At 56.6% G+C, this 10,078-nt stretch overlaps 2 protein-coding genes across 2 annotated transcripts in view; one reads left to right on the top strand and one right to left on the bottom strand.

The window, feature by feature from the left end:
- The window catches only part of VOLCADRAFT_98778 (uncharacterized protein), a gene marked incomplete at both ends in the record, with an annotated part of 5,341 nt that extends 2,566 nt beyond the window's left edge, over positions 1 to 2,775 (bottom strand). Inside the window, 6 exons of the mRNA XM_002957628.1 lie at positions 465 to 581; positions 1,140 to 1,226; positions 1,586 to 1,642; positions 1,840 to 1,923; positions 2,431 to 2,541; positions 2,722 to 2,775. Of these exons, the coding sequence (XP_002957674.1) occupies positions 465 to 581; positions 1,140 to 1,226; positions 1,586 to 1,642; positions 1,840 to 1,923; positions 2,431 to 2,541; positions 2,722 to 2,775 (510 nt within the window). The remainder of the gene's footprint in view (positions 1 to 464; positions 582 to 1,139; positions 1,227 to 1,585; positions 1,643 to 1,839; positions 1,924 to 2,430; positions 2,542 to 2,721) is intronic.
- A 2,443-nt stretch (positions 2,776 to 5,218) lies between these two features.
- VOLCADRAFT_119753 (uncharacterized protein) overlaps positions 5,219 to 10,078 on the top strand; it is a gene marked incomplete at both ends in the record, with an annotated part of 28,651 nt that continues 23,791 nt past the window's right edge. The window contains 5 exons of the mRNA XM_002957656.1: positions 5,219 to 5,547; positions 5,970 to 6,204; positions 7,021 to 7,294; positions 9,260 to 9,485; positions 9,937 to 10,069. Coding sequence (XP_002957702.1) covers positions 5,219 to 5,547; positions 5,970 to 6,204; positions 7,021 to 7,294; positions 9,260 to 9,485; positions 9,937 to 10,069 — 1,197 coding nt within the window. The remainder of the gene's footprint in view (positions 5,548 to 5,969; positions 6,205 to 7,020; positions 7,295 to 9,259; positions 9,486 to 9,936; positions 10,070 to 10,078) is intronic.

Genomic DNA, 10,078 nt, shown 5'->3' with positions numbered 1-10,078 from the left:
ACCCCCCGAACCGTTGAGGTCGCAGCGCCCAACCTGCGCACGTCACGCCCAGTGATAGCACCGGCGCCCGTCCGATCCTTTCTGGCATTCACCACTTTATCCACTTTTCCTTTGCTGTGCATATGCCGCGGTCATTGTCGCTGCAGTTGGTTCTTGCAACGACGTCTATCAGACCGGAACTGCACCTTTCGCTTCCACTTATCGCTTGTGCCGGCGACCGTGGCCCTGTTTCGTAGGTTGGAAATGGTCGATCCAGCTGCTGCGCCTCGTGCTCTACGCAATGCTGCTCTTGCCGGGGGGTAAAGTCAGGGACAGTTGACTTTCAGAGCAAGGGTGTGCGGGTGTGGAACGGGGGGGGAGATGGGGTTGATGACGACATGAAGTACGATAAAGATTGTGATGGCAAGGGCTCCTTCCCCCCCCCTCACCTCCCCCTCGCCCCTCCCCCTCCCCCTCCCCCTCACCTCATGGAACAGGTCCACCAGCTGGGCGTATGCGGAGTGGCTCCGGAAGTGCTTCTTCAGGATACGGTAGATGCAGCAGTCCAACAAAATGTAGTCGTTGCAGGCGATCATGCCAACCTGGGCCAGGGCAGGCCAGGGCAGGACGGGGCCACATACCGGCACGAGGGAACTGTGTGTTGCACCGCGACTACAGAAAAGTACCGATCGGCGGCGGATGTCAGATCCCGCGATGGTGACATCGCCCTACAGAATACAACAGGTGGAATACATACACACAGACACACACAGACAGAAACACACGGCAGCCACGCAAACCAAAACCTCCAAGGAAGGTAGGTTTCCTTCCTGTATAGCTAGCCACCGCCGGATACACATACCGACATACAGACGTGTACCATCAACCAGGGGATGCCTATCAACCAATCGACTCCCAATCGATCACCGCCGACAGCAATAGTCCGGTACGGTACGGTACGGTACGGCAGTCCGTCTGGGAATAAGCAGCATACATGCTGTCATGCCGCTCCCAAACCCTACACGCCGACTCGGACAGTCACGCAACCAGTCCCCGATGTTTGATGATGGAGCTGCACAGCGGCGCCCTTTTCCACCCACAAGCCGCCCTCCCTCCCCCCCCACATATACACACACATACAGACACACATACACCCTCACCTTAGGCACCTTGTACCAGCAGGGTTGGCCCCGCCGGGTGATGGAGCCGTCCATGATGTCATCCGCCACCAGGAAGAAGGCTTGCAGCTGCCGGGGCAGGGGGGGAAGGGAGGGAAAAAGGGGGGAGGAGGGGGTTACATTTGTACGACATTACTTAAAAACAGCATGCCCAGAACATCCAAAGAGCCCGGCCCACCTTCCTTCCAAGGCCAAGGAACGGATCCTACCTGTCACCCCTCCCATAAATAAATACATACATACATACAAACATGTACACAAAAACACACACACCTTGCTCTTCCTCCGTTCCTCCTCTTCATGCCTTCAGCCTATTGCCCGTGAAACCCACCCCCCGTATTTTGCACCTCCCCCTCCGCAACCCCAACTCCCCTTTCCCCCCGAACCCGCACATACATACATACGTACATACAAACATACATACCCACCCACTCAATGCACCAGCCCAGCGCATTGGCCTTGAAGATATCCTCCTCGGTAAGCTCCTGGGCATCATACATACATACGGACATACATTGGCCGGTGTTTATGCACTTCCGGATTGCGCAAATGCGTTTTCAAAGATAAATCTGCGCCATCTCTTCGCGCGTACAGACAGACAGACAGACACACATAGACATACACATCTACGTCGCCGCCGCATATAAGGCCCCCACTGCAATAAGCCATATCTTGGGCGCACCTCGACTCCCTTGATGGATGACAGCACGTCGTACACCGCCATGCCGCGATTGAGCTTGCCACCGGGCACGTTGTAGTCGTTGACCTATGCGTACGGCAGGGTACGGCAGGATGTACGGAACAAAGGGCACGACGCCGTGCAGATGTTTTTTGAGGATCTTGGGGCTTGGCCGGCTTCAATACGCTGGATATGAAAAGGTTGAGCGAGGTGAAGGCCGGGGTCGTGGAGGGTGTCCACACCACACCACATCATGCCGCACATTTTCAAATCGAACACACCAAACATTGGCGCCGATGGGTTTCGAATGTCCCTAGGGCCCTTGGGTGTACGGCGGGGAAAGAGTAAGCTGGAGGGGGTACGAAGGGGGTGTAAACACTTTGAGAAGGAACTATACTTAGCATTGCAGATGGATGTGTTGGCGTAGAGGAATGAAGTGGGGCGGGGAAGGGGGGGAGAATGCAAAGGGAGCGGGGACGACCCTAGGGCCCTAGGGTGTATGGCGCGTTGTTTCCCCTTCCCCTTCCTACACGGCGCTTTAAGGTGTTGTGTAATCGGCGCGAGTTGGGCTTCATTTGGAATTACTGCACCTACCTCTTTGAACCACTCCTGCGCGGCCTTCGCCTGGGCACTGTCATTGGCAGGTGACAAGCACTCGTCGTTTAGCAGCTCATCGCGCAGGACTTCGTAGACCTTGAGAAAGTCCTGCTCATTGCATGCGGCCCAAAAGGAAGCGTTCTCAATCCCCTCAACGACTTGCACTTTGTGCAGAGATTATTTACGAAGATCTTTGCAATACCTATCGCACTGCGTTATTGGATGGCCCGAGGCGACCAGTGTTCAGGTAGGTTGGCGCGCGATCAGTATGCATGCGTTTCACCCCACCTCGCGTGTGTGGGTGTACTCGACGCGAGCCTTTTTCATCGTCGGCTCAGCCATTGTATATAATAAGAGGTAATCACCAAGCAGAGTTGGAGGACTTCCCCCAGCGGGCTGCGCGAATGCAAGTCGACCAGCAACTGCAAGCTCAGGCCACAGGTGCCGGGTCCTCCTAAAGACAGGTGCTAGATATTGCATTAATATGTCGGTGCAAAGATGATGATGCTGGGCGAACGCGAGCCGTACATGGGTCTCAATTAATCAATCAGAAAAGCCTTCGGAATCCTCGGCTTCCAGGAGCAAGTCAAGAGGTAATCAAATACACATCTTATCTAAGTATAGCGTGGACAAATAGTGGTAACGTGGACGTCGACGTGCATTGTTCTGCACGGCGGTCGCATACCGGGAGTCCAGACCGGGTCAGGGGTTTCCTTCACGACTTGGGACTTAATTCCTCTTTCATAGGTTTTGCTTTCATGTAAGAATAATGTAGACATGCGCGTGCAACAGGTGTTCCTTTTCAAACCCTATCCTCCAAACCAGTCCCGGAGATGTTTGATCTCATTTCACGCTGCTTGAAAGAATGCCCGCCTGGAAATCCCAAGGCTGTGCACATTAATTACCGCGTTTTCCTCCAAACAGGGCCCTATGGGTCCGGGAGGCCTCGGGGGTCCCAAGCTGTGGGCTTAGCAGTGCTGACCGTCCACGGTGTCTAGCCGCCGTATTTCCTAGCCGCCGCATGCAGTGCGGACTGAAACTCCTCTTGCTAACCATATCCAACTTTCCTGGTGACCAATCGACGTGTGTGTGCGTTTGACGTGCGCGCGCTTCATTGAGAGGTTGGCGTGGTTGGTTGGTACGGCCCTGAATCCCGATCCAAATCCTGGTCAACTGTCTCTCTTTCTGTCGGCCATTCTTTCCCCGAACTTGACACGAAAGATGGCATTGGACAGCCGCGCAGGGAGCTGAAACAGCGCAGACGATTCCGAAGCTAATGGTCCGCTGCTCCAAAATCCCAAAGACCACCACGATCAGGAGTAAACTGCTGGCACCGTAAACTGACTTACACGCACCGTCCGTCTCCAGGGAGGTGCTATTAACAAGATACAACACGTCACAACATGGCACGACACGATGCGATTCGACATCAAAAGCAACGCGACCGGCCAAGAACGTAGCTCCCTGGCCCAGCTTTACAATTCTTCGAAGAATCCAGGTCATCGATCAACGACATAATAGGTTCGCCCGTTTGCTTGTCCCCTGAATTTACCCCTCCCGATGTCTGAGCTTATTTGTAGAGAGTATGTGTGCCGTACTGTGTACCGGCTACTACACGGGGCTTCGGCACAACTTTGCTGCAGTCGCCCCACCTCCGTCGCGGAGGCATAAGCAATTTTGCGCAAGTTTCCCACTTCCCAGCCGTTTGGCATGTGATGAAGTCGATGGGGGCCCCCTTGGGAAATGCCTGGGGTGATCCACCTTGGCCGAATCCATGATCCACATTGCAGCACTTGCTACCGCTAGTCTAGGCCGTTGAGCTGCCCGCGGATGTAGTATTCGCATGCCGTACTGCAGGCCCTCGGCATTGTTGGGTTAGTGGCTTGCACTGAAAGAAAGGATTTGGCTACCTGGAGCGCTAAAAGTCCATTTCTACAACCAGCGGCGATGGTGGGCAAGACGGGACCGAAAAGGGGGACGTACTGGAGTTGGGTATTTGGAAAATGTGAACCCCTACTACGAACTGTTTGTCTGAACGCAGCCGCCACCATCTGAGTTCAGCTGAGCGCAATCCTGCGCAAAGCGGAATTCATGAAGCGTAACTCTCGCTAGCCTGATGGAAAGTCTGATTGAGCCCTGATACTGGATACCGTCTAAACAGCACAGCATGGCACTATGAGTTCGGATGGACACCGTGAAGCGCCCAAGTCCGTGTTTGATAGGAGCTGCCTGGCCAGGGTTCAAGGCTGCAGCTCATGTGTTGTCCGAAAATGCGGAAATTTGCAGTTTACAGACCGTGATGAAACCAATGATATTCAAAGCTCCGGTGGTCAGTGAAGCAACGCTTGTGCACTTCAGCAATCCTGTGCGCGAGGCCTCTTCACTGACGCATAACCACCTCGGCGAAAGGTAACCATCAACATCGGACAAAGTTATCCAGGCTATTGATTGGATTTTGGAGCAATTTAATACTTGCATCGGAAGAACTGCACGCTAGCAGAGAAACTTTGCCGTTTTATGAGGCGTACGGCACAAGAGTGTGGTGCGAAGTCCTATGGTGATCCCTCCATGGAACGCTCGCCCATGATCAAATATGATTTGCTGTTGAAATTCGTTTCGTCTTACGGGCTGTAAATGAACTTGCAATTGGAGGCCTCTTGCGGGTTTTGTTGCTCGTTGTTCGCATAGACGTAAAGCATAATTGATCCGGCTACATGTTTTTCTGCTGAGCGAGGCGAAATGGGGCTTCCAAGGAGCTGGATAGGGAGGACAAGTACTTGACTGTATGAGGGCCTTTAGAGGCCCCACGGCCCTACTGGCCGCAGCGTTGCTTACATGTTGGGCGGCTTGGAATTTGATTGGTCCACCCCGAAGCATACATGGCACTGCTGAATGGCGTCCTAGCCAGCATTCAGAGTTCTGGGAACGGCCTTGGCAGCAACATAGGCGGAGCCAGCTGAGTCAGAAATATGAAAATGCGTCCTTGGATGACAGTCGGCAGCGAGACGCTCTGCTTGCGCTTTTCAATGCGACGCAAGGCTCAGCCTGGAGAGTGGCGAACATCTCCGCAACGGGGACTGTGTCTTGGGGAACCGAAGGCGTATCATATTGCAGGTGAATATAACTTTCAGCGCTAATGTGTGAGAAGCCATTCAATAGCTTCCGGGCTCCCAGGGCACTTGGGTTCATAAAGGTTTTGGACTCGCTTGAAGTGTATAAAATTTACGCATGAACGTTACGAAACTTCCACGCACGCCTTGCGTCTACGGTCCGGGCAACCGCTCGGCCGTAGATGCCCTGTGCGGGCGCAATGCGCAGCAACCCACGTCTCCTAACAACTGTTGACCAAGCCCTCCATCCCCTCCCTCCATCCCCTAACGCAGTACTTAACCCTCACGCGCCCCGCATCCCAAAGCCCTCCCTCAATGCCAGCCCTCCCATCTCGGCCACTCCGCTACCGTAGCCGTCCATCCATCGTCCGTAACACTCACCCGCCCTCCTCACACGCACCCGCACCCTCCCCCGACCCACATCAGGTGGTACGGGGTGATATGCTGTGATAGTTCCCCGCTGTTCCTGGTGAGCTGTGCGGGGGAACGCAGCGTCGCAATCCTCAGCCTGGACAGCTTCGGCCTGGCAGGCACGCTACCGGGCGCCCTAGGGGACCTATCAGAGCTCACAGTGCTGGCTCTCGGCGACAATCCGGGTCTGGTGGGACGGCTCCCGCAGTCGCTGGCGCAGCTGCCGCACCTGCTGTGGATGTCTGTGGAGGTGCGTGGATGGTGCGCAAGGAGTGAGATTGGAGACTGGAGGGATGGGGAGATGGATGGGTTATAATGGTTTTACTAGGAGGGAGTGTGGATAGGCGGGTGCGTGGCGGGAGGGTGGGTAGGCTGGTACGCGTAGATGGGTGAGTGGAGGATGGCTCGGTGGCTGGTAGGATGCGTTGAGGAGGTCTGAAAAGGCCGGCGTTAGTTGATTCATGGAGCGCCATCTGTGCATTTCCTGGGGGGACGGATAGGTCAGACAGACATGCAGACAGGCTTGCTTGAGCTTGGTAAGCGCGCTGGGGGGGGGAGTGAATACTGCTGCAACGCCGTCGGTGGAGGGCATGTGACGTGAGGAGCTAGGCGCTGGGGTGCATGGATGCTGGTTGGAAACGAGCCGTTCAAGTGAATGCCGGGATGGGATAGAACGAGCTAGGAGCGAGAACGGAGATGAACAACAGCAGCAGCGGCTCTAGCACCGACTGCGATGATGACTGATCATGGGTTGATGCACATACTGTTGGCTACTGTGTTTGAGTCTTGGAAAAAGACTACATGTATGTATGTATGTGTTGTTGTTGTTGTTCTTGCGGTAATGACTTTGGCCCGAGGACCCTGCTTTTCCGGCTGTTGTGCCCCACGGTAGGTTGTCTACGTGACGGGGGCTGTTAGCTGCAACTTGGCTTTTGTATGTATGTATGTATGTATGTTCCTCTTCCCCGGCACCCTGGGGGCGTTCAGATTTGCGTTTGGCGGCGTCTGGATTTGAACCGGGATTCCGTCCTTTTTGAAGTTCCCGCGGGCCCCACTGGCATTGCAGGACACTGGTCTAGTCGCGTGCGAGGAAGCCGAGTCCGTCGGGGGAGATGGCGGCAGCGGGGGCGGGGGCGGTGGAGGCGACCTCCCGGCGCCGGTGTCAGGTCCCTGCAGTCTGCCCTCTGGTCTCGTGTACAGCGAGCCGTACAGTCCGTACGGCGCCAGCGCTCTAACCTGCCCACTGGCAATCCTGTCCTCGTTCCTGTCTTACACATCCACCTTGTCGCCGGATGTATGGGGCATCGTCACGTCACCCTTTCCGCCACCGCCGATGCCAGGTGCGAGATGCGGGGGGGGGGAATGTTGTGCGGGCGCATTCACGCCACGGAATCACCGTTTCATTTTTCAGAGAGGGCGAGAGGGGGTGATACGCCCGTTAAAAGCCCGGGGTATCCCTGTCTAAATCTGACCGCTCCTCCTCCTTCCCTTGGTTCCGGAGGCGTTCATTCGCATGTGGGTCTGGTACGGGCGTTGTTCGGGCGGGGTGCTGTTTCTTTGACACCAACAACCGCGACATGGGACTCTGCGGGGAACACGGGGAAGTTGGAAAGTAAGGGTAATGGCATTATTTGGTGCGAAACACGCGTTCGGCCATATCGCACTGCCGCGGCAGTTCTGCAGTTTTTGAGACGGGGGGGTTGGTGTACGACGGAGAATGTTAATCACATCGGAGCTGAACTGCACGTGGAGCACCGCAGCAAGGAATCCAGAGCTGTTGCCGGAGTGGCTTTGCGCAGCGGCAGTAGCAGCAGCAGCAGCAGCAACAGGACCGTACGCAGTAGCAGGCGGGCTGCTGGCTGTAGCGACAGTAGCTTCAGCGGAGCGCTTACAATTCCACGACGGAAGCAGCAATTGCAGCAGCAGCAATGGAGCTGCTGCTGCGGCGGTGTCGGATGCGGGGAGCCGACAACAGGAGCTGCAGAGGTTTGTTCGGCATTCCCAACGGTGGTAGCAGCAGCAGCAGTTGCAGTTTAGTGCTCCAGTAGATGGGGGCGGCCACCGGCAGTAGCGGCGACGACGGTCGACGGTTAGCTGCACCCGCACGGCTGTAGTCAGCTCCGGGGGGACAAGAGCAACCGTCAGCTTGGGGGGCTCACGGTGGATTCCTTTGCCCCTCCTGCATGGGGGGCCCATGGGGGGTTTCCAGCCGGCATACACGGACAGTGCGACATGCCGCAGCTATAGTTATACTGCCGTACCGGTGTAAGGCCAGTACGATGAAAGCAAAGTCGGGGGAAGGGGCAGCTGTGCGGCTGTGTGAAAACCGACAGACAGACAGACAGGAGCACAGCTCCCGGCAGGTCGGCATGGACTTGTTTCCGCAGACTGGCAGGCAGGGTTTGGGCTGCAGCTGCGGGTAGTAGCAGTGGCAGCAGCAGTAGCAGTGGCAGCTGCGGGTAGTAGCAGTGGCAGCAGCAGTAGCAGCACTTACAAGCAATGGCAGTAGCAGTGGCAGCAGGAGCAAGAGCAGTGGCAGCAGTGGCAAGAGCAGTGGCAGCAGCAGTAGCAGTGGCAGCAGCAGTAGCAGCGCTTAACAAGCAATGGCAGTAGCAGTGGCAGCAAGAGCAAGAGCAAGAGCAGTGGCAAGAGCAGTGGCAGCAGCAGTAGCAGTGGCAGCAGCAGTAGCAGTGGCAGCAGGAGCAAGAGCAGTGGCAAGAGCAGTGGCAGCAGCAAGAGCAGTGGCAGCAGCAGTGGCAGCACTTAACAAGCAGTGGCAGCAGCAGTAGCAGCAGGAGCAAGAGCAAGAGCAGTGGCAAGAGCAGTGGCAGCAGCACTAGCAGTGGCAGCAGCAGTAGCAGCACTTACAAGCAATGGCAGTAGCAGTGGCAGCAGGAGCAAGAGCAGTGGCAGCAGTGGCAAGAGCAGTGGCAGCAGCAGCAGCAAGAGCAGTAGCAGCAGTGGCAGCAGTCGCCCTCCTTTCGGCCTCCGGCGTTTTCTACCCCATGCGCCCCCAAATAAAAACGCTTCTCGTCCTCTTGTCGTTACAGAGGGTTTTCTGAATCACCACTCCCTCGGCATCACAAAATGCAGAATGCTTCAGAGGGCCCTTGTCCCCGGGCCATCACCATCACTCCCACGACCCTTCCCCCTTCCGGGCTCCCCCTCCTCCTCCGCCTCTTCCTCTTCCCCCCCAAAACAAGTTCTACTTCTTGTACACTCTTTCCTTTGCAGCAGCTTCACTCGTTCACGTGGTTCATCTTTCCCCCCCAAAACACACACGCTCCTGCCACCGCTGCCCGCAGGTGCCGTCATTGCCGGACCCAACTTCACACGCTTTCACAATTGCACCTGTCGCGGCTACCCCTCTGGCTCCCAGTTGCTGGTGTCGGACAGCGGACCCACCGCGGGCGCTCAGTGTACGGCACCCGCAGGCTCATCACGCCGCGACACAGGCCTGGTGATTGGGATTGTTATTGCGTGTGTTCTCCCGTGGCTGCTGGTAGCCGGCGGCGTCTACGTGTGCGTCGTGTGAGTCTGCGGGTTTGGCGGCGCTGGGGGAGGGGGGGAAATGGGGCCGGGAGGAGGGGGAAAAGACGAACCACGAGCGAGTGAAGCTGATGGAGGAAGGGGGGGAGGGGAGAGGACGGGGGCTGGCAGGGCAATGGGGGAGAGGGGGAAACGGCACGGCAAAACACAGCTTTCCACGTCCTCCGACATTGATTGTTGCTCCCTGAACTCGTCCTTGGGGTTTTAGTTTTCCTAGGACTTTTTTTTGCATGTAACTTCCTTTCCTCACGCATCTTGCAAGTGATTCCTCTCCCCACCACCACTCAGGGCGACAGCAGTTTATTCCTTGTTCCTGGCTGATGATTTCCCTCATCCTCCTCTTCCTCCCTCTCCCCTTCCCAACCCCTTCTCCCTTTTCGCATTGCTCTTCCCCCGCCCCACACCCACACCCCGTACCCACACCCGCACCCAGCCACAAGGCCACTCTGAATCGACTGGCCCGCCGAAAGGAGGCGGAAATGGCGCGCAAGCGCTCCAAAGTACCGGGCACCCCGGGCGTCGCGCTGCAAAACGGCCGCGGCCTGCTGTCTCTCTCCGACGTGATGGTGACGTGG

Source organism: Volvox carteri, assembly GCF_000143455.1.
Source record: "Volvox carteri f. nagariensis unplaced genomic scaffold VOLCAscaffold_77, whole genome shotgun sequence".
NCBI classification, from domain to species: Eukaryota; Viridiplantae; Chlorophyta; class Chlorophyceae; order Chlamydomonadales; family Volvocaceae; genus Volvox; species Volvox carteri.
Note: the sequence above shows the minus strand (reverse complement) of the source record. Positions and strands in the feature narration are given on the sequence as shown.